Consider the following 22,837-nt stretch of genomic DNA (forward strand, 5'->3'; position numbering starts at 1 on the left):
CAAAAAATTAAAAATTAAATCACAATCTTGTTAAAAAAAAATATCATATCTTAATTAAATTTCGCAATATTAATAAAATAATAATATAAAAAATGAAATAAAATTAAAATTAAAAAGATAAAAAGGTTGAAGTCCAATAAAAAAGATGTACACGCGATTTTCACTTAGTCACCTGCCACATAAAATATTTACGTTTGCACATACTTTTGAATTTAATTTAAATATTTAAATTACATTTGTTTTTGTTATTATTTTTAAACTAGATTATATTAAAACTTTGTCCGAAATTCTCTTCTAAAACATAATTCCATAACTCATTTCATGAAACAACTACATCAGACCTTTATTTTCCAACTAATTATTACAAATATTATAAAAAAAATCCACCAACCCTCATCACAGAAAGAATCCAACTCATCATTTGCCAATCATCAAGATATTGAACAAACAAAATAATAATAATAATAATAAATAAATCACTTTCAATGATTGGCTCAGAATTTATTTTTAAGCTCCTTCAAATTGATCTCGCAGCTGTTCATATTTTTTAAGCTCAGCCAATGAGAGTGAGGGAGAGAGTTCTTTTAAGACCTGAGAATAAGTAAAAAGCCATTAAAATACCATTTATATATAGGAATAGAAACATTCACCATTCTCTCCCAAATAACAAAGACTAACTAATAATAGAAAAAAGATGATTAAATTTGCATAATGAAAGATTAAAAGTAGGTTGGCTAATTCTAAGCAAAAGTTGAAGTTATACTACCCCGAACTTTCAAACTTTATGTTTTTGTTAAATTTACCTACTAAATTTTACAAATCACAAACCTACCTACAAAATTGAGGTTCATATTGAATAGGAAATCATGCAACACTTTCTTTTCTGAAGATGAGATGAGGAGAAAAACAGCCTACGGATAAAAGAAAGAAACATAAAGAAGTACCTCCACGAAATCACCATATTCAACTATAACAGCATCATCTTGGTCATCCAAAGAAGAACTTGAATCTGAACTTATAACCTTGAAGAAAGCAACAAAAAGTAGAAAGTGTCTTAATTTTTCTCTCCACTTGCAGCCTCAGCAACTGCAGTCTATAAGCAGCGATTACACATTTATACAGACAAAAGCATTTATTCTTTTTTACAACAAACCATTATAGAAGTAACCTAGATTTTTGTTTAGGAAAAGTAACCTAGAATTTATGTACACAAGTCAAGACTGACCTTGCGTTTAGCAGCATGGAACCAAGCATCAGCACACAAGGCATACATGTCTGCACCAGTGAAGTTTGGAGGGCATTTTTTGGCAATAGACAGAAGAGAGATGTTCTCATCCAATTTAAATTTCCGAGTGAGTGCCTTGAGAACTCTAGAAAAAATAACCAAATTAAATATTGGACGGAGATCAGTTTTATTCATATAGTCAAATGCATGAATGTAAACTAACCGTTCCCTGTAGGATGCCTCAGAGTTCACTCCAACATAGAGCAATTTATCAAATCGACCGGGACGCAGAAGTGCGGGGTCAATCAGATCAGGTCTATTACTTGCTCCAATGATAAAGAGATCCTAATAAAGCATTAATCATAAAAATCTGAGAAAAGTTTCTTTTAATATATTGTTTTCTTAAAAGTATTGAAAAGTAAAATGATTGTAGAACTATAAATCAATTAGAATAAGATACCTGGCTTGAGTCGTTAAGGCCATCTATCTCCGCAAGCATCTATGATTTACAAAAGATGTCATCATGTTAAAAAAAACCCATAACTACTAAGTGCAGAACTATCTCCCAAACACATGGTCAAATTATCACCTGAGAAACTACTCTGTCCATAACACCCCCAGAATCTCCAGATACCCCTCGAGCAGGAGCAAGCGAATCAAGTTCATCAAAAAAGATTACACATGGCCGTGCAGACCTAGCCTGCAATGTATGCATAATTACAAAATGGAGTGAAATATTATGCTCCCAAAGTCAAGCTGCAATGTTACAGAAAATAGTTATGTTTTTCATTTTCCTCCCTGGAGAATATTTACTGAAACGAAAAGAATAGCTAACCTTCTGGAAAATGTCTCTAACGTTCTTTTCTGACTCTCCAATGTACATGTTGATTAGTTCAGGTCCTTTGACACTCAGAAAGTTTAAGGAACACTCAGTAGCGACAGCTTTGGCCAAAAGAGTCTAAAGAATTTTGAGTGACAAAATTGTGTGAGTAATTTGGTATCTTAACAGGAAAATGGAAAAATAATGAAACCACTGTCAACTGACAGACCAGAACATACCTTTCCAGTCCCAGGAGGACCATACAAAAGGACACCAGAGCGCTTGCGCAAACCTGATGAGAATAGATCCTTGTGCAACAGAGGTAACTGTAAAAATACATTAGAGGTTAATCAGAACAAGTAACAGTATAGTTGACAAGATGCATAATTTAAAACAATTTATCATCCACATAACAACAGCGACATGTGATCATTTACAAGTACTATCCAGTTAAGGTTCTTAGCCACATGTGATTCCCCAAGCCTGAAGTAAGTTCATGCAAACATATACTATAAACATTTATATTTCTGGCAGGTTGCAAAAGTTGCTTGCCAAATTATTAACCATGCCTTGGTTAATTAGAGAAGTAACCTAAAGAGCAAGTATAAATTGTAGTCTTACGGAGAATCAAAATGTCCCACCTGAACTGTATCCATAATCGATTTCTTCACGTCTTCAAGTCCCCCAACGTCTTCCCATTTCACATTTGGAACCTATAGGAAATAACAAGATCTCAACAACTTTTTTGAACACAATCAGGTAGGAGAAGACAAAAGCGTGTACATTGACTACTAATTCAGGAACCAATGGAAGGGAAACAAGCCGTACTCCAATATGGAAACCAACATACTCCCCTAGTTTACCTTTGGAGCACCCAATGCTGATGCATTTCTTTTTTTGGACCGATCCAATGACAGGTTGAAATCCTCTTTTTCCATTATAAGAGGATTTTCTTCACAGGATTTATCAGTAAGTATTCGTGATCTAAGTCGACTTTCGAATGTTTCATCCGCGACTTTATTACTCTGAGGATTGATCTTAGTCAATAAGTTTGCACCAGCATCAGCTATCAAAGCATGAAGATCCCGCGGCATAAAGCCTGATGTCTGTGAAGCAATTTCCTTTATGAAATCCTCCACATTAGTCTGCAAGAAGCATTACCTGGCAAATTAAAATAAGTGGTTGACATGAAAGGGTCATGAATCAGAAAACAGGGAAACATCCAAAATGAAAAAAAGAAGATAAAAAAAAAAGATAATGCTTTTAATATGAACCAGTCGATTTCACAGTTTATCACAAAATAGAAAAAATCACTTAATAGTTTTTAATAATTAATCAGTTACTTTCGATGAAAAGATTGTATCTTGTTAAAAATAAATAAATAAATAAATAATCAGTTACTAACTACCTTATTTTCACTCATTATTGTGTGCATGGAATAATAGTGGGCTGCATAGAATTTCACAATCACTTCTAACCTTTTACCCTCTGACAGGTTTTAGGCTTTTAGCTAAGGAAGAAAACGTTCCCTGTATTCTTAGATGGGTAGGCCAATACAATTAAAATGATTTCACATTAACAATGTTTCCCAATTTTCAAGAATAAGAAGGCAGGAACTGATCATTTGTCTACACTAACGTGCAACTATTTCAACAAATATTAATATAATGATTAATAAAAATAAATTTCATACACTAGGTAGAAATTCAGGAGCGCTTTGCAGGCACTGAGATAGAATTTCAATCCTATGTTCCTCAGTCAAAGGATCCATTTTCAGTTCATGACTGAAGCAACGCCTAATAGAAGTTGGTAGACCTTCACAACTGTCAGCAGCTGCAACTAAAAGTACTGGATGCCTGAATGCCTTACTTTTCTCCTGAAATTGCATTGTAACAGCATCACAGTGTGCATCCATGAAAGAGGAGGGGGATTGAAGTTATAAGTTTTCCTATTAGAAAATGCTAATCTCCTTCCCGTAGGCCGTATATTAAAAGGTAAATGAAAAATATTTAGAATTTATAATTCTGCATGTTGCAAAACAAGACTACAAAAGAAGAGTTGCATACAAAAATTTGGTTTCCTTCTCCTTGATAACAAGCATCCTCCTCGTCAGAAACTGGCTCAGTGAATTCCTTAATGACTGAAGCAACTTCAGTAGGGATGCCTAGTTGATCATTGGGCGAACCTTCATTAGAACCCAAATTCCGAAAAACGTCAAAGTGGCGGAGAAGAAGTATTGTTGGGGAGTATCTGATAAAATATCATCACATGAGGAACAAGAAGGTGACAAGTATTTTATCGGACTGTACGAAATATGGAATATCACAGATAACCACTATGCTGGCATACAATGCTTGGAAATCTGAAATATCAAATGTTCTTCCAAGTAGAAGAAAGGACTTGAGAGGATCTCTGGAAAATTGTTGATTTTTGGGTCTCCTCTAAGGAGCACCTTATCTAAATCTACCTTAATTCTATTATTGCCAATTGGAGAGTGTTTTGGTAGCTCCTAAGCTATTGCAAGGAATTTCCCCTCATAATTTCAACATCAATGAATTTTGTTTCTCATTAAGAAAAAAACAGAGATTGGTGTTGAATTATAATCTAAAGCTATAAATACAAAATTAATGTATTGTTTGTACACTAAAAAAAAAAATAATAATAAATAAATACAACAAAAATGAACGACACTATCTAAAGAACCAGTAAATAGTGGCAACTAAATAACAATCATATACATCACCTGACTAAGATTGTAAATCCATTAAACCACAATTAAGATTCTACTTTTAAAATAATAATTTTAATATGAAATGTTCATTGCTTCACCTTTGAGCCATTTTAAAAGCTTGAGCTAGAGCAGCAGATGCCCTTTTTTCACTCGAACCCATAATATCATGGCAGCTAAACTCTACTACATGAAGGCCCAATCTGCAAGCAACATATCTAATCACAGTCCTCTTTCCGCATCCTGAAACAGTTTATACTTCATATTTAGCGCAATCTACTTTTGGATAATAAACAACTTCATTGATGATATGAAATTAACAAAAGAATTGGGTAAAGAAAACCCCATCTAAATGAAGTTATAAAAAATAAAACTTCTCAAATTGGATAATAGAGAACTCATAATGTAATTGCAAAAGGGAGAGACATTTTTACACCAAGACAAAGCAAAGAAAATATAGTGACTCATGAAGTTTTAGTTCAATCTTTTGAATTGTGATTTCTCATATGCCATAAGCCATAGAGCTCAAATTCATTTGACCCAGGAACAGGTAGCAAAAAGGTGATAAAGGAGGTTTATGCATTCTGATAATTGATAATAGACCTGCTATTCCATATAATAGAACACTAATTCTATATCTTGATGAAAGAGGTGATGGACAAAGAGGTGGTGCAAGTATGGAGGCCAAAAGCTTCACTGCGTTCGTCTGCACAGGTGCAAACATTCTTGGTAATGCAACCAATAGATCAGGAGGAAGAGCAGAACGCACACTGCCCCCAAGCACGAGCGCAGTTTGAATGCGACTTATACGAAGGACTGGTTCTTCTGATGGCTCCATTGCAACAACCTGAAAATACAGTCTACACGCAGTAAATTTACATATGACAACATTCATTGAATATTTATGCATATATAATTCAGAGGTGGCACCTTAAAGTAGATGATACCATCACTTCTTTTCCCCATGCTTTTGTTGCATGGAATGCAAAACGTGGATCTGCAATTCTGATCTACTTGAACACTGAAAATATCACCTCTAGCTAGAAACCTGTCAACTTCAAAGTATGTTTGCAGTGCAAGATCAATTACTTCCTGACGATGTTCAGCTTCAATGGATGATCTCCCATTTATAGATTCAAGGATACCACATTCTGGCACTTTCACAAAAGAAACCCTCAAGTGCGAGGCATATCTTAGCAACTTAACCAGAGGTTTCAATCCTACTTTAATAACAGAAGCAACAGCGCCTTCTCCAGACGGCGAACCATCCACTTTTGCTTGAAAGTATGATGCCAAAGTCTCTTGTCCTCTATTTACTAGGCTTCCTAAGCACGATATGTGGAAGTCAAGGTTGAACGCCAAAAGAGGAGATATAAAGGCAGTATCAGAATCCACTGGTTGTTGACCATTTTGAGGAAAATTATATGAAGGAAAAACAAGCATGGCATGACCGGGAGAAGATTTCTTGACGTCGGAAGTGCATTCATTGGTGTTGGGGGGATCTAGAACAACTGCTTGAGCAATTCTCTGCGCATTAGATTCGAGATTCTTCACAAGAACCTTGAAATCAACGAAATAAGAAAGAGTTACTGGCTTCCGAAGTATCCAAAGAAATTTTATAATGTACAAAAGAAAATTCGCGCTGAAGAACTTTATATGCCTAGAGATAGGAAACTGTTTCCAGTAGTTTGAGAATGAACAAAACCCTAAAAGACAATGGAAATCAGTGAACGAGAACTTAAGAAGTAGATTAATACAATCCAACAAATAATTGGAAGTTTCTTCAATTCAAGAGCTATATTAGTTGACGTACCAAAGAGCCTGAAGTTATGGACAGCCTTTTCAGAACTGACATCGAGACCCCAACCACGGCAGAGTCGTCGAAGGAAAAGGACTTCCGAACTGAATTTTCATCTCTGTCCTCATCGAATCGGAGAATTCCCGTCTGCAACTGCAACTCAGGGGGCTCAGAATCGACGGAGAGCTTGTCTTCTCCGGCGACTCGGGATTTTTCAGTGAGTGGCGAGGAGTTAAGTACGGAACTGACGAGAGCCTTTGTTGAATTCAGAACCAGAGGTCTCCTCCTCTCCACCATGGATTCCTAAATCAAGAAAAGCACCCAATAACTCTATGAATTCAGCGAAGGATCGGCAAATTCATTATCCTTCACTGTGAAATGCCAGAAACAGAGCGAAATCCGGGACGTGGGCGGCCGGAGAAAGAGAGAGAACTCTATCGGGTAGAGCGCGAAATTCAATGTGAAAGTGAGAATGATCATTATACTAAACCCATTGCCTTACAATCACAGCAAATAAATTCATTGCATCAACAACAATTTCTTAAGCATCGCATAGCATACATATTCTAGAATGTCCACTCAACTTCTCAGGTAACTATAACCCATTAAGGTATTAACTTCAGGACTTAACTTCCAATTCAATTAAGAGATCCAACACAGAAAGAATTTTTCCCTATACACGAAGAAATAACAGTCAAAATTCTTCCTTTGCCATGAATGGATCAAGTGGCCGGGAAGAGCTCCTTGGATCATTTGCTACCACTGACAAAGAGGACAGCAACCCATACTTAAATTACATCTCCTAAAAACAACCATTCTTCCCTGACATTTTTCTCTCATTCACTTTGGCCTAACTGTAACTATGAGCTGAAAACACATTGACTACAGAAGCATTAAAAAAGAAAAGAACAACTTTTTTAGAACTTAGAGCTAAAGACATAATAAAACCCAGAATTCCATAGCATCTCAGACTGGATCTAATTCACCACAAGAGGTCAAATCGAGAATCTAGAAGCTGCAATAGAAAAACAAGAAACACAGAAGGCTTACGATGTAGGAGAGAGCAACATCAGGGTCAATATTTGAATCAAAATCTTCATTGTTCTGGTAGGAGCAAGCTTCTCCTTCTTCAAGCTCAGTATCTTCCATCTCTCTCCTGGCACCGCCTAGCCCTATTTCCTTCCTCGCATCCCTACCCCCCACAGAAATCATTGAAAAACCATTCCAAAAAAGGAAAAAAAAAATAGAGGAAGAAGAACAGAAAACGAAGAACAAGTCCAACCTTTCGCAGCTACCTTAAAACCAAACCTCCGTCGCCCCCACCAACAAAATCCAAACCCATCTTCCAGAACTAAAAACCCACAAAAACCCAATAAGTATTTTCCCCAAAAACACTACCAATCCCACCCGATCACGGATTTAGAATCAAATACCACACCGGGAACGCATCGGCAAATTCATTATCCGAAACAGAGCGTAATCGAGAACGTGGGCGCCGAGATTCCTTTCCATGTCCCATCCATGTCCCACATCGTTCGAATTATAAAGGTTGAACACAATTATATGGAAATGGTAATGTTTGGAACAGTGCCGGGCCTAGGCCTGTAACCCAATAGGGGGCATTCTTCAGGCGGTTTATATTGTGGATTGGGCTAGGCCGCTCTAAAATATATTCATGAATTTGGCGCAGTTTGTTCAACCGACCTAACTGAGTATCCAGGTGCTGGGCCGAACTTGGAAGGCCCAGGTTTGGTATCTAAGCACGGTTACTGTCTTGACCAGAGCAGTTGCTGGCCTCAGTTAAACCGTGTTTTACTTAACTACTGTGTCGGTTCAAATTCAATAGTTAGAGCGTTCTGGTCAAACTTTTTTTCTTCTTTTTTATTTTTAAATTGTTTATCCAAATTTAAGCTAAATTTTAAAATTATGCTCTCCTTTTTCCTCTCTCATCTCATTTCTTCCATGTGTTTTCCCAAAATTTAGTTTAAATTTCAAAAATTATATGCTTCTTTTCTCAAAGTTTTTCACTCTCTCGAATCTCATTTTTTCTGTGTTTTTCCAAAATTTAAACTAAATTAAAAAACTTGTGCCTTTTTTTTCCTCTCAATTTTGGTATGTTTTTCACTTTATCTCTCATTTCTATGATGTGTTTCTCCAAAATTTAAGTTAAATTCTTCTCTCATCTCTTCTGTGTGTTTTTTTTAAAAATTTAAAGCTAAAATTTTAAAATCATACTTTTTCTCCTCTCAATTTTAGCATGTTTTTCACCTTTCTCCGTACCACATTGAATTCAAGTTGTATTTACAAGCTTTCTTAGAATTGTTTTCTAATTATATGATCAAGATAGTGAAAATTATAAAAACAATATTTTTAAATTTTGAATTTGAAATTTTAAAACGTAAAATTACATAAAAAAGAATAAAGACTTTAAATAAATATATTCTTTTATGTTATAAACTTTTCTTTCATTTTTTTTAATAAATTAAAACACGTGAAACATAATATAATATAAATTATAGAAATATTATAAAATAATAGTTATACAAAATTTAAAATATGTTATTAGATTAATTAATAATATTGTAGATGGAACTAAATATTTAGTTAATAAACTACCCTACTAATAACATTTAAAAATTAAGCCAACTTCCCTAAAGTAATACCAAGAAGAACAAAGCATCAAGAGCGAAGAAGATCATGAACTAACCAAAAAAGGGGAAAAAAAAAACCTCTCCCAAGTTTACCTAAAAAATTCAAGCCAAAACTTCAGCCAAATTCGTCTTGCCTTGATACAGATTCATCAACTCAGGAACTTCCTCGAGATATTTGATCACAAATGTGTCTAGAAATCGCTTCTCCACCGGCAACAGAACCGTCGTCAAGCTCACTTCTCTCTTCATCAATCCTTTCGCCGACAGAACTCTGATCACAGAGCACCTCGGAATTATCCTCTTCTCCAAGCTGAAGAACAGAACCACCGGATTCTTCGCGATCATTCCCGCAGATTGCCCCATCTTGTTCGTGAAGAACTCCATCCCTTTCGAAATCTTGCTCTCCGATAAGATCATACAGTGCGGATGCTTCCGGAACGCCATCAGGATCTCGTCCTTGGACCATCCCCATTTTCTGTACACATCGAAGCATCGGTTCCAGATCGATTTGTTTCCTTTACCGGAAATGGCGTGCATCGCTAAAACGAAGGTGGATTTGTTCGGATTGAAGCCCATTCGCTTGATTTCAGCGACGACTTCTACGAATTTGTCGGTCTTCTGCATCAGAGTCTCGGGGAAATGCGTCAGTAACAGCGCGATGCACGGCTGCGGCACTCCTTCGTCCCGCAAAACGCCGATGTTCGGCATCAGATTCTTCGAGTGATCCTCGAGGAAGATCCAGGACGTGCGCTTCAGAGCGGCGACGACCTTCGCGTCCGATAGCAACACGCTCTTCAGATACCTGTAAGAAGGAACGATTTGATTCTCCAAGCTTCGGGTCAGAATCGTCGGGTCGGAGGTCAGGGATCTCGCGAGGTCCGGCCGGGAGACGCCAATGGAGTAGAAGAACTCGAGTTTAGGGAGAAGAGTTTGCTTGGCGTTGGAGAGGAGGAGAGACGGGCGCTTCCGGACGAGCTTCGAGACCTGCGTTTTGGAGAAATCATGGCTCTTCAGAAGCGCCAAGACGGAGTCCGGCCTTTCGCGGTTGTGGAGCTGGACCTTCTCGGAGGCAACAATGGCGGTTTCTGGCAGCAATCCACAGGTATCTACGAGGTAAGAGATGGTGAAAGAGTGATGTTCCGATGAAAATTTGGAAGTAATAGGTCTGAAAACGGCTTGATTTCTGCGGAGAGGGAGAGGGTTTTTGGGAATAAAGGAACGGAGAGGAGCGAAGAAGTCGGATTTGAGGCGGAGGCCATGGAAGTTCTGAATCTGGAACATGAGGAAATGGGGATTAGGCGGATGAAGGAAGACGATGAGGCGCTTCTTCTTCAGGTCAGTTCCTCAAAATCAAATTATCTTCTTCTGTTCAAATTTTCCCTTTCTAGGTTTCGAATATCGATTTGTCGCATTTTTTCTTCATAATCTCGAACTCCTTTATCCGACGGAAGAGGTGGAGGGAAATGGCCATAGATGGATTTTCCTTTTTTTTTATTGAATTTAATAAAATAAAAGTTCTAGTTTTTTTTTGGTAGTCAACTCCTTGAGATTCTTTATAGTAAAAGTTTCAAATGAATGTGAAAATTCACAAGACCTAAATTTTTAATGTTTAGATATTGTTATTTTTATAGGACACATAATATATTAATAGTTAGATATAGCTTTAAGGTTTCTTCCCCCTCAAATATTTGTTTTTTTTTTTTTGGGAAGACCGACCTTAAATATTAGTTTTAATCTTATATTACCATTTGAACTATCTAACTTTTACATAAATAAATAAAACTCCTATTATCATTTAAAAAAAAATTTGATCTTCTACTCCACAATGAGTGAAATTAAGAAAAAAAGATGAAGAAGAAGAAGAAAAACTTCTTTTGAAAAGTTGTAAAACTGAATATTTAACCATAAATTTAATATTTGTATTTCAAATATCTAGTTCCCACAATTGTATTTAGTCTTAGATTTTCTCAAAAAAAAAAAAAAAAGGTTTTGAACAATGCTTTAATTAATATCACAACAAAATATTGACAGGAATATTATTAGATAATTCAACCAAGTAGCCACAATAGACAACTGACAACAAAACAAATTAATGTAGAATAGTCCGCCCTACAACATTTGATTGATTTTTCCTCTAGAATACAATGAAACCTAGCACAACTCAACTATTTAAGACTTATTCTCGACCACAAGGTCAAAAGTTTTAAACTCAAAACATAAATCTCCATCAAATCTACCTTCCCTTCCCAACCTAAACTCATCTTGAGTAATCAAAACTAGAGATGCCAGACATGATTTCCACCACAAAAACAACCTCAATTATGTACACAGAAAAACATATTCATTAGCTTACCAGAAAAGATGTTGATAATAACAACATAGGATAATGCTAAAATCAGCCACAGAATCAGGAAGGTTTCTGTGCAAGCATGGCCTTCAGAGATTCAGGGTCAGTTACAGGGGCCTTGCAAGTGAAGTTTTGGCAGACTAAACCCACCACCTTATCTGCAGCAAAGTTGTTCTTTGCCATAGCAGCAATATTGCTGTTGTTTTCTTCCCAGAATCGCATTTCCGTCTCGTCAGTAGGATCAACGTGAATAACCTGTCATGACGGAGAGATAGAGGAGGATCAATTAGACCCAGTTACAGGATAGAAAACTGGGAGGAGATTGCAGAGTGATATGTTACTCACCGTTCTGTTGGGATCATATGAAGCATGGACTGCAGCAAGCATGGTTTCAAACTGTGCCGATTTCTTATGGCCGATCAAGACGACATGTTTTCGAGATGGAACTGAAAACATGTTGGCTGCACAACACATCAATGGTACAGCCATGGCCATGTCCTTTAATCTTTTCTCAAAAACGGCCTGCATTGAAAATGGCAGCCAGTCAGTATCCAAAATGTCGACGACCAATTCAACAGAATTGTTCATAGCAAGGAGTTGACTGACCAGAAGATGCTCAGCGTTTTGTCTGTAATGATCAGACCTACTTCCAGAAACCATTGAGGACAGCCTGACAAGATTGATAGCTGAAACTGAGTTCCCAGATGGCTCGGCCCCATCATGATCTTCCTTCACTCGTAGAAGAACAGACGGGTCTTCGCCTGCAGTATTATAGTACCCTCCGCCCTCTCTATCAAGAAATAGCTCATCCTACAAAGAGATCCAAAATCAATCCTGACATAACATGAGAATTCAAAAGCCAGTTACTTAGCAAAGCAGAAAAAACAGTGCTTCTTGCCTGGGTGGCTTGAAGTTCAATTGCCCAGATTAGCCAATTCAGTCCACCACCATATTCATAGAGATCAAGCAAGCCTCCGATTAAAAACGCATAATCGTCGAGAAATCCAGGTGCTTTGGACGGTCCGTTCCTGAAACTATGTTGTAACCGATGTGTTTGTTCATTGTAAAGCTTCGTCCTAATGAAAAGAGCAGCTTTTTCTGCAACTTCAAAGTACTCTTTGACCTGATAAAGACAGTAACCAAAAAGTGTGGTCCAATAAATCAAATTACTTGTGAGTTTTGTCTCTCCTTTTCTGGGAGGTTTTATTGATTTAATGAAAAGTTAAAGGCAAAACAAGTTCCATTATGGAAATTCATGCAAATACACCATTAAGCACCAAGTCTAGTTTTTTCTAATTATCACAAAGTTATTATGTTTGGTCCAACTTGAGACTTTAATACTTCACTCAACCAACCCGATCACCATTCACATTTGAAAAAATGTATCAACACTTGCCGAATTCAAATGATAATTCATTCTAAACTTACATTTTTTACCACAAATTTTTCAACCATTTCCTAACAGACATTAGAAATTGAGGGCTCGTCTGATATCGTTCATGTTTCTTATTCCTCGTTTCTCGATTTCCCTTTTTCAATCCAGAAAAAGAGCATCGCTTATATTTATTTTTTATATTTATTATGCATTTTCTTATTTTTATTTGAACAAAGAAACAAGAAACTCAATGTTGTTGTTAAATTGGAAATGAGAAACAAGGGACGGGAACGATTAATACCGAAAGGTCCTGAATTACCTAGAGAAGAAACCATACTTCTCATGGAGTTAATAAGAAGATAAAAGGTAATCTTACATCACAGCCAACAACTGGGAAGTAGAATCTTGTCCCCTCCTTTTCATGCCTGAGAATCTTAGAGGCTCTTGCAAAAGATGATATTGTCAGCCCATTCCATGAAACAATTACCTAAGAAGTATCCGGAATTAGAAGTTTTTGTATGACTAGAAAAAGATACGAAAACACATACCGTACGGTTGGTAGTTAAATCAAGTTGATGTTTTGTAGATTACCTTATCATCAAGGTGTGGCTTTGGTCGACTCTCTCGTACTTTAAAAAGCTTTTCCCTACATTCCCCCAAAATCTCAAGATATTTTTCAACAGGTATGCCATGTTTTGATGCCATCTCAGATGTACTTGTCATCTCAATAAGAACATTCTTTCCTTTAAATTCACCATGAGGATCACTCAATCTGGAAAGGTCACAATTCCCTGAAGGCTTTATGTAGTAGTGCTCCTTGAAGAAATCTGCATGCTCACCAAGTATGTCATCAACCTAAAAGAAACAAAGAAGAATGTTAAGAATTAATAACCATTTATTGAAATAATTTGATAAGAATGCTATTGGGATAGAATTAGGAATATTATTAGGGTATTAAAGGCGTATTATTAATTAGGTCAAGGTTGAGTAAGATTACTATAGAGAGAGGAAGATCCAAGTACCTTGAATTACTCGTTACTCGTTGGGGTTATATTGTAAGTTCTTATATCATTTCGATACATCTCTAGTTTTTTGGCCTCCGAAGTACCATTTCTAAAATTCCAAAGGTAAAGATGGAAAATTTATTTGTTATGAATAATTTTATCTTTAAAATTCAAGTCAGGAAAATCAAACAAAGGTTGGAGCCTGCTTGCACGACTAATCTTAGGAGAGAACCATATAACATTATTACACGTAGGAATTAAATCTTTGGTGATGTGGGTGGCTATGGACATATTTCTACCATCCTAGTTCAGCACAGTTTGTGTAGGTAACATAAAAAGGTAAATTAACGCCAAGATAAAAAAATGGCAGAGAAGGAAATGATAAGTTTCTACAAAATTGTATCGTTATAAAACAAAATAGAAGGTATCTTCCTCCCCTTCACAAACAATAAACATACAAAACACAATGAAGTTCAGAAAAGTGCAAACAAAGACAATGCAAACCTCTTTACTTGTCCACACATAGAAGGCCCCTTCCTTATTTCTTATAGCTCCTTCAGATTCAGCACTGTCAGCGTCCTCTGCAGAAAATATTTCGCCTTCGGGTCCAATCATGTCTCTCCTCAGATAATCAAGAATATCTCGAGATATACATGAATACAAGACATCCTTGGTTATGGAAAAAGCATCTAGATAGACATTTGTAATCTGTCCTTGATCGTAAAGCATCTTCTCGAAGTGGGGAACTGCCCAAAGAAAAAAAGGAACTAGTCATTTAGGCCCGTTTGAATTATTAGATTTGTGAGAACATTTTCAAAAGGGTAGAGAACAAAGCTAGGTAGAAGTAGTGTTTATAGGTTTAATTATCAGAATGATTATCAACTAAATCCTTGGAGATCAACTTAATTTACGTTTAGACTTCTTGCCCAAATTAATTCTCCAAAAAAAAAAAAAAATCTCACATGAGCAGAGAGACCTAACAAAAGGATATGAACACTGTATGATAAGGCAACTCGACATTTGCTTCACATGCTTCAATTCAATTTCATGATTTGATGAAAAAAATTAAAACCCCTCTTTGTATCTACTAAAAATGAAAAGTCAACTAATGCATACCACTTAATTGGTTCATTTAATTGAGTACAAGGATAAAAAACCCATTCTTCCCTAAATTTTAATCATCTAATTTTTTAAAATGGTGGTTGAATTTGGATTCAATCTTTATGTAACCCTTTTTGCCCCCTAGCATAATCATATAACCCAACAACCAAAACATAGAAAAAGAGAAATCACATCAATAAACAGCAAAAATGCAAGATTTTCCTATATAATAAAGTTAAGACACCCTGCTCCATCGAGCGGCCCCATTGGCAAAGACTTGAGATCTCTTGGTCATACTAACTTAGAGGTCTTAAGTTCAAACCTTTGCGTGAGCTTAATACCAAAAATCTTGATCTCTCCAAGGCTGGGCCTTGGGGCAGGCGTGGGAGCCCGATAGGGAGTAAAGCTATGACTCCCACTTATCCAAAAAAAAAAAAATAATAATAATAAAGTTAAGACATCCTGCTAGTTAAGGACAAGCACAAAATATAGTGGAGAAATGAACACAAGAACCAAATACTGACCATGCCAGCACTCATCCACACTATATCTGTGAAATCCACCTCCAACGTGGTCGTGAATACCACCTCTTGCCATACACTTCAAACCAAAACTGACCATATTCAGGTGTTCCTCTGAATCACCAGACTTCCCAGATTCCTCCAATTTTTTGATATAATAAAGCATAAGTTGAACCTCGACCGGTCTCGGAAATTTTGGAGCAGAACCAAACCCGCCAAAATTTGGATCATAGCTTTGAGAAAGCTACAATAAACATCAAATAAGTTTAGAAGGGAAATACATAATGAAGAATAGAGTGTAAAACAAGAGACATAATGATCTGTTATTGTTTCATTAACATCTTTATATTTCATATTCAGAACACACGTGGAACGTGGCCACCTTCCTTCTAGAACTTTGAAAATTAGCACATAGATATAAAACAAACAAAGACCAAATTCCGATGAAAATAAGAGCGTTACTTGTTCTGCACATAAACGTAGTGCATTTTGGGGAAGTTCCGTTGACAGTTTGTTAGAACTTGCAGTAGCAGACAAGGCCTCAGAAAGCTGTTCAATGGCAAAAGTTCCACTCTTGACAAGAACATCCCTTTTATCATCCCAAGCATCCTTCACTTTTCTGAAAACACAAAAATTACTAAGGCCACTTGGAGAAGAAATAAGACTGAAACATTAACGCCTAAAGATTGCAAATATGAAACTAGGATGCAACTGACTAGCAAACCTTTTAGAAGAATCCATAACATTTCTGAGCAAATATGATCAAGAAACCAGATGTCTAATGACTTCGTTACCTAAGCACTGTCTTAAATCCAGGTCGTCCGTATTTATCATCGGGAGGAAAGTAAGTCCCACCCATCAAAGGTTTCAAATCAGGAGAAAGAAAGACGCTGAGCGGCCAACCCCCACCACTATAAAGAGCCTGAACATATGTCATGTAAACCTGAAATGGAACATATCTATTTAGCTTATAAAATCAAAGAACAACTATTTCCTTTAATATAAAATCAAAAAACTACCATCATCAAATATAGTTCATTATTACAACATCTCTATGTCTAGTAAAAGCAACTTTAGATATCTCAAATGCAAGTCCATCCTCTAGGATAGCACATACATCTTACACACTCAAGAATTTAAAATTATCCTGCCAACTTTTTTTTTAGATAAGAAACATTTTATAGACAGAAGGCACAGAGCCACAAAAAAAACAGCCTAAGGGCAGGGGGAAGAGGGCTCCCCCTCCCACGAACTAATGAAGAAAAGCTCTCCAATCTTGCAAAATCGACGAGAGGCTGTAATTACGAAAGAGTTTTCTATGCCTATAACACCACCAAGAAGTGTGTAACTGAACTGTATTACAAAAGTTTTCAAAAGAAGAAGACTTGTCCTCAAAAATTCTATTGTTTCTTTCCATCCAAAGATTCCAAAAGAGGGCTCTAGCGGCACAATTCCACAAAATTTTAGCTTTTCCTTTGAACTGCCAACCCTGCAGAGCTTCATTCATCCACCCTTCAACATTCTGAGGCATACAACTGGAGTATCCAAAGATTTGAAGAAGAAAAGACCACCCTCGACGAGCAAACTGACAGTGAAGGAATGTGTGATCTATGGATTCCTCGTTCTGTTTGCAAAGAACACAAACAGAAGGGGAAATAGCCCAATTTGGACATCTTCTCTGGAGTCTGTCTTTTACTTTCTTAGGGACAGAGTATTTCCAAAGAAGAGAGGTAACAGGCGGACTCAAATGTGGAGTGTCTTCAAACAGAATTTTTAAGCCTGATTTCACCGTGTAAGCACCAGAGGGGTCTAGAAACCAGCCCACTTTATCAGCACCTTCTCCTATCCGAGTAGTATCTAATCTACTCATAATATCTGCCCATCCTCCTACCTCTCTGTCAAAAAGACCCCTCCTTAGGCCAAGATCCCAGGCGAGTTGCTCATCATTCCAACAATCTGCAACTGTGGCCTCTTTCTTCAAAGATAAGGCAAAAATTTCTGGAAAGTCATGAGCAAGGGTGGAATTTCCATTCCATCTATCCAACCAAAAGCGAACTCTATCACCATGCTTAACTTTGAAGGACAAGAATTTGAGGAAGAGGATGCTGTTCTTCGCTATTTCAAACCAAGGTTTACCAGCTGCTTTTCCTTTAGGCTTTTTTGTCATCCACCCATGAGGCTCGATCCCATAAATACTTTCTATAACTCTTCTCCAAAGAGCATCTTCCTCTTGAGTGAATCTCCATAACCACTTCAACAAGAGCGCATTATTTCGGAGGTGAAAAGCCCCTATGCCAAGGCCTCCCTTCTTCAGGGTCAGAGAAGTCGTTTCCCAATTTACCAAATTTCTGTGTGGGTGTACGTGTAATCTGTCTGATTTCCAAAAAAAATCTCTCACAAGCTTATCAAGACTTTTTGCAATTCTCATAGGAGCTTTTAGAAGAGACAAATAATAAATGGGCATACTGTTCAGGACCGATTACAAATAATAAATGGGCATACTATTCAGGACCGATTGAGCTAGGGTCAGTCTACCTCCTTTTGAGAGGACTAGGTTTTGCCATTTGTTAAGCTTTTGCTTCATTTTCTCTACCAAAGGTTGCCAAAGGGCAGCAGCTTTGTAGTTTCCCCCTAAAGGAAGCCCAAGATAGGATAAAGGAAAAGATTCCACTCTGCAGCCCAATCTTAAAGCTTTATCCTCCAATCTTTCTTCACTGATATTTAAACCCACAAGGGAAGTCTTGTCTAGATTTAAGGAGAGCCCTGAAGACCTTAAGAACCAGTTTACCACAATCCACCATTTAAACAGAAAGTCATTCTCATCAGGACAAAATAGAATAGTGTCATCAACGTATTGCAAATGGGAAATCATCACCTTTTTAGACCCCACCTCAAAGCCCTTGATCATTCTTTTTTCACAACAAAAATGGATAAGTCTACTGAAAGAATCCCCTACAAGAGTGAAAAGGAAAGGAGAAAGAGGGTCACCTTGTCTCAAACCTCTAGTCGCCTTAATTTTTCCCCTTGGTTTGCCGTTTACAATAATGGAGAAGTTTGAAGAGGACAGACAGCCCCTTATCCACATTCTCCATCGTTGACCAAACCCCTTTTTCTCCAAAACTGCATCTAAATAGTCCCAGTCCACCTTATCATATGCTTTTTCGTAGTCTAGCTTGAGCAGAAAACCTGGTTTTTTAGTGGACTGCCATTCTCCAACAGTCTCTGCAGCCACTAAAATAGCATCCAAAATCTGCCTTCCTTCCACAAAGGCTGCTTGGGCATCCGCAATGAAAGAAGGAAGAACTTTTTTTAATCTGTCAGCCAACACCTTGGCAATAATCTTATAGAGGGAAGAGACTAGACTGATGGGCCGAAAGTCACTAACTCTATTTGCTTCCACTTTCTTCGGGATAAGGCACACATAAGTTTCATTCGTGCGCGAATTTATGATGCGTTCTTAAAAAACTCTTGGAACACTCTAAGGAGATCGACCTTCAAAATGTTCCAAGCTTTTTTATAGAACTCTGCAGTCATACCATCAGGACCCGGAGACTTTAAGTTTCCTAAACTCTTCACTGCCCTATACACTTCTTCTTCCGTGAACGGGGACTCAATCCACTCTTTCCAATGCAGATTTAGAGGGGACCACTCTAGATCTTCGAAAATAAACCTTGTCCCATTTGCTCTAGTATACAAATTAGTGAAGAAGGATAAGATTTCCTTTTCAATTTCATTATCTGAGGAAAGGATCGTCCCATTGACATCAATCAAAGAATGAATGACTGCTTTGTTCCTCCTAGCCGAGATCCATTTATGGAAAAAATGGGAGTTCTCATCCCCTTCTTTCAACCATTGAAGCTTGCAAGACATCTCTACTCCCTCCTACTCCCTCTAACTTGAGGATAGCTCGGTGGGTAAGACATCTCTACTCCCTCTAAGGAGTTGGAAGGTTCAAATTTCCATATTCTTTATAAAAAAAACCATCTTCAAATTTACCTTATCAACATCTGGCCGCTCCTCGCGATCCACCTGCTCCACCAACACGGCCAAATCTTAAGAAAGCAGAACAAAAAATGGATTTCCACATCTTTAAGATAATCAAGCTATGGAAATTGGAAGGACCATCTAATTGGTACTAATTTGAGCTGACCTTGATACTGATAAACCAATCATTCAACAGTTTGGCTACCTCCTCGTTCTCAAAAGATTCAACTTCCATGACATGGCACCTAATACATAAATTTTCATCCAACAAGTGACAAGTCTCGGTTATTCACATTTTGCACCCTCAAGAAAAAAACCAGACATAACACTTGAAAAAAACCAATAAAAGACCTCTCACCAATGGCAGGTGCTGTATCCAACTTCAGCCACAACCAGCACAGCAAAAAAGGAAAAAGAAAAAAAAAAGAACAATGAATCAGCCTCACCATGAATCAACTAAAAGAACTTTGATCTGTAAGCAAGATTTAGATTTACTAGATAAGAAGATAGGCACGTTTCTCTTCCGGGCTTCCACAAATGCTTCTTCTCCCCATGGATACCAATTGACCTTAAAACACACAGTTAAAAGTAAAACCCATCATTCAAATCAATCAAATCCAACCCCATCTGGTTCATAACCCTAAAAAAACAACAAACACTCAACCCTCTACCAATCATCAAGAACAGCCACCGAGTAAAGAAGAACAGAGAAGCTGAGTTACCGGATTGTGAGCGTGCTGCAGAAGATAAGGACTGTGCTCAGCGGCAAGGCGATTGGAATACTTGTGAGAGTGAGAAGTAGAAGCAGGATGAGAGGAGTGTGCAGCCATGGGTGTACAGAAACGGTCGGTGAATGGAAATGGGCGTGTAATTGGTGGGATTTTGGAGGGGGTGGGGCGGCGGAGGAAGCGGTGGAGGGAAGAGGAGAGGGGGAGTTTTGTGAGCATAGAAAAGAAGAATCTGGAGTGAGAAACGGAAGAATTGGAGAAAGAGGGATTTGGGGGTTAAAGAGAAGGCGCCATGTGTGAAGAACTGGAGGCGATGACGATGACGATGCAGAGAAGCCATGCGCTTGCGTTGATCTGATGGAAGTCGGGTCCCTCCATCGCTGGCTTGCCAAGTGGAGCACTTGCCGGTATCGCGCGCGCAACAGAGTACAGGAAGATTTTTTTTCATACTTGTAGTCACAACAAAAGTTCTCTACTTTTGAGTTTTGAGATAAATATGTAATGTCTTAGGTTTAGTGAACACTTTGTACCATGAGACATACACAACTCGTCCTCCTTTAATATAATATATTATATCTGGAAGTAGACATTCGAACTCACGACCTTTTAGTCGGAAATAGGTGATTTAACCTATTTAGGTTGGTCATGGGATACCACAAGTCACACATTCATATTTTTTTTATAAATACCGAAATGTGTTACAATAACAGATATGTGACATCATCCTTGTTTAGCTCGACACCGCTTTGGTTTAAATACTAATTTAAGCATCGAGTAGGTTGGGCACAACACCACAATGATGTGACTTCTCGTAAAGTTATCTCCTTGAAAGGATGCTTTTCACCTTGGACTAAATGTCAGCAAACTCCACCTATCACGTTGGCAGTAAATGACATATGCTTCTTTTCGAGGTCGACGGTTCAATTTCTACGCTCCAGACTGAAGAAAAGTATTTAATTAATTAATGTAATGAATCACTAGTAGCATGTACGAATAAGACTTTGTTCTTTTTTTAGAGATAACAAAAGTTTAAAGTCCTTAATTTAGACATTAAACTATTAACACTAAAGTGTTAATAGATTCCTAAAACTTAAAAATGTCTGCAACAAATTTTGACTATTTTATTTTGTAATTAATAAATCTATAAGGAATTAGATATTTTTATAAAGTTATGGACCTTTTAAAGCACATACTTAAAAAGTAAACAAAAATATTTGTATTAAGTGGATTTTAAAAAATGTCTAATAGGGTAAGACCTATTACACAAATTTGAGAGTTCGAAACATATTTGACATCTTTATAATTCAGGGATCTATTAAACACAAATTCAATAATTTAAGAGGTATATTAAACATTTCATAAACTTCATGGATTAAATTTGTAATTTTACCAATAATATATCAATTAATTGAAAAAGTAAAGTTCTTGGTGTAAGCGCAAAATTATACCCATATGAGCATAGGGTCTAGTCGATCGTTGATATTTTTTTTTATATATATATAATTTAAGCACAACAAATGTGGAATGAAAAATTGAATTTCATATTTTTATAGGAGGAGCGAGATGTCTTGAACTATTTATTGAGGTTGAATTATAAATATGAGAAAATTTTAGAGTTATTAATATGGATAAAATTTAAAAGATGAAATAAAAAATAGATTTGTAGAGCGCATCTACAAACTATAAATATGAGAAAATTTTAGAGTTATTAATATGGATAAAATTTAAAAGATGAAATAAAAAATCAATTTGCAAAGCGCATCTACAAACTATAAATATGAGAAAATTTTAGAGTCATTAATATGGATAAAATTTAAAAGATGAAATAAAAAATCGATTTGCAAAGCGCATCTCAACTTTTTTCGGTTTAACATAACTAAAAATAATAATTAAATACTAATAACTATTGAAAAAGTATACCCTTTTAGGCTAAATCATCAATTTCATTAAAATGTCTTAAATATTTGATATTCTCTGAGTACAAATCCATTGGATTTGATATTTGTTTTTGCAATATTACATTATAGATTAGAGAAAAAGAGTGAAATACGACCACTTAATAAACTACGTCCAAACTAATTGTTGGTTTTGATTTTTAATACTAAAAGTCAATATAAGTATATTATTGTATTTGTTATTTACACCGTAATATTGTAAAGTAAAAAAAAAAATCAAGACTTAGTGATGCAAGCTGAAAGTGATAACATCAACCAGTCGAGAAATATTTGAGCCATTTGTCGATGATTCAGTTTTTTAATTATAAAACCAAAAATTAAATTTCTTTTGGATAATAGTTTTAATTTGTTTGCTTTTATTGTTTATTTTTTGTTGGTTTGGTTATTAGAGAATTGTTATATCTTGATAGTGATTTGGCCCTCCTAAAACGATCTACTAAATTCATCTGAGTTATTCCAAATAATCAAAATGCTCGGTTACTAATGAAATTTCTTGTAAACTCTGTAAAATGAAGGACAGCGATTATGATGTAATAGAGAGCATGTCTTCTCCCACACCCAAAATAGCGTTCGCGCATAACCTATCCTGGAGACAAATAA

At 36.6% G+C, this 22,837-nt stretch overlaps 3 protein-coding genes across 9 annotated transcripts; all 3 read right to left on the bottom strand.

The window, feature by feature from the left end:
• Positions 1 to 317: 317 nt before the first annotated feature.
• PEX6 (peroxin 6) lies at positions 318 to 8,106 on the bottom strand. 5 transcript variants are annotated; one of them, XM_088117862.1, is made up of 18 exons: positions 7,867 to 8,106; positions 7,622 to 7,763; positions 6,587 to 6,874; positions 5,704 to 6,333; positions 5,377 to 5,620; positions 4,875 to 5,016; positions 4,112 to 4,295; positions 3,739 to 3,921; positions 2,909 to 3,190; positions 2,687 to 2,758; positions 2,285 to 2,371; positions 2,061 to 2,183; positions 1,815 to 1,925; positions 1,686 to 1,724; positions 1,449 to 1,570; positions 1,226 to 1,370; positions 945 to 1,086; positions 318 to 591 (listed from the first exon to the last, which is right to left on the bottom strand). In XM_088117862.1, exons 1-17 carry the CDS (start codon positions 7,911 to 7,913, stop codon positions 988 to 990), a joined length of 2,940 nt encoding a protein of 979 aa, XP_087973988.1. In that variant the 5' UTR covers positions 7,914 to 8,106; the 3' UTR covers positions 318 to 591; positions 945 to 987. The 5 variants fall into 5 exon arrangements, with proteins under 5 accessions (XP_087973988.1, XP_022147360.1, XP_087973990.1 ...); XM_022291668.2 differs by having other exon boundaries at positions 945 to 1,022; positions 7,867 to 8,105; XM_088117864.1 differs by having other exon boundaries at positions 945 to 1,022; positions 7,854 to 8,105.
• Positions 8,107 to 9,109: 1,003 nt separating this feature from the next.
• On the bottom strand, positions 9,110 to 10,643 carry LOC111021035 (Mitochondrial transcription termination factor family protein). The gene has a single exon (XM_022297873.2). It carries the CDS (start codon positions 10,501 to 10,503, stop codon positions 9,325 to 9,327), a length of 1,179 nt encoding a protein of 392 aa, XP_022153565.2. The 5' UTR covers positions 10,504 to 10,643; the 3' UTR covers positions 9,110 to 9,324.
• A 590-nt stretch (positions 10,644 to 11,233) lies between these two features.
• LOC111016275 (catalytics) lies at positions 11,234 to 20,865 on the bottom strand. Of its 3 annotated transcripts, XM_022291595.2 has the most exons (15): positions 20,277 to 20,857; positions 20,050 to 20,122; positions 19,913 to 19,934; positions 19,721 to 19,799; positions 19,567 to 19,599; positions 16,365 to 16,513; positions 16,033 to 16,189; positions 15,574 to 15,814; positions 14,453 to 14,694; positions 13,536 to 13,799; positions 13,321 to 13,431; positions 12,468 to 12,692; positions 12,176 to 12,379; positions 11,915 to 12,091; positions 11,234 to 11,824 (listed from the first exon to the last, which is right to left on the bottom strand). In XM_022291595.2, the coding sequence occupies exons 1-15, from the start codon at positions 20,499 to 20,501 to the stop codon at positions 11,630 to 11,632; spliced, it is 2,397 nt and encodes a 798-aa protein (XP_022147287.1). In that variant the 5' UTR covers positions 20,502 to 20,857; the 3' UTR covers positions 11,234 to 11,629. The 3 variants fall into 3 exon arrangements, with proteins under 3 accessions (XP_022147287.1, XP_087973993.1, XP_087973994.1); XM_088117867.1 differs by having other exon boundaries at positions 11,915 to 12,379; positions 20,277 to 20,863; XM_088117868.1 differs by lacking the exons at positions 19,567 to 19,599; positions 19,721 to 19,799; positions 19,913 to 19,934; positions 20,050 to 20,122 and having other exon boundaries at positions 11,915 to 12,379; positions 20,277 to 20,865.
• Between the last annotated feature and the right edge of the window lie 1,972 nt (positions 20,866 to 22,837).

The sequence above is a fragment of the Momordica charantia genome (genome assembly GCF_013281855.1).
Source record: "Momordica charantia cultivar OHB3-1 chromosome 9 unlocalized genomic scaffold, Mcharantia_2.0 BLBB01000009.1, whole genome shotgun sequence".
NCBI lineage: Eukaryota > Viridiplantae > Streptophyta > Magnoliopsida > Cucurbitales > Cucurbitaceae > Momordica > Momordica charantia.

Bases quoted from the DNA above. Each gene is read 5' to 3' on its own strand.
- LOC111021035 (XM_022297873.2), bottom strand. From the start codon at position 10,503: ATGTTCCAGATTCAGAACTTCCATGGCCTCCGCCTCAAATCCGACTTC.
- PEX6 (XM_022291668.2), bottom strand. From the start codon at position 7,913: ATGGGTTTGGATTTTGTTGGTGGGGGCGACGGAGGTTTGGTTTTAAG. The intron at 2,759-2,908 runs GTAAACTAGGGG...TATTTCCTATAG, and splicing joins CAGCATTGGGTGCTCCAAAG to GTTCCAAATGTGAAATGGGA. The intron at 2,184-2,284 runs GTATGTTCTGGT...AAAATTCTTTAG, and splicing joins GTCCTCCTGGGACTGGAAAG to ACTCTTTTGGCCAAAGCTGT.
- LOC111016275 (XM_088117867.1), bottom strand. From the start codon at position 20,501: ATGCTCACAAAACTCCCCCTCTCCTCTTCCCTCCACCGCTTCCTCCGC. The intron at 20,123-20,276 runs GTAACTCAGCTT...GTGTGTTTTAAG, and splicing joins TGCAGCACGCTCACAATCCG to GTCAATTGGTATCCATGGGG. The intron at 14,695-15,573 runs GTCAGTATTTGG...TTCTTTGGGCAG, and splicing joins TGTGGATGAGTGCTGGCATG to TTCCCCACTTCGAGAAGATG.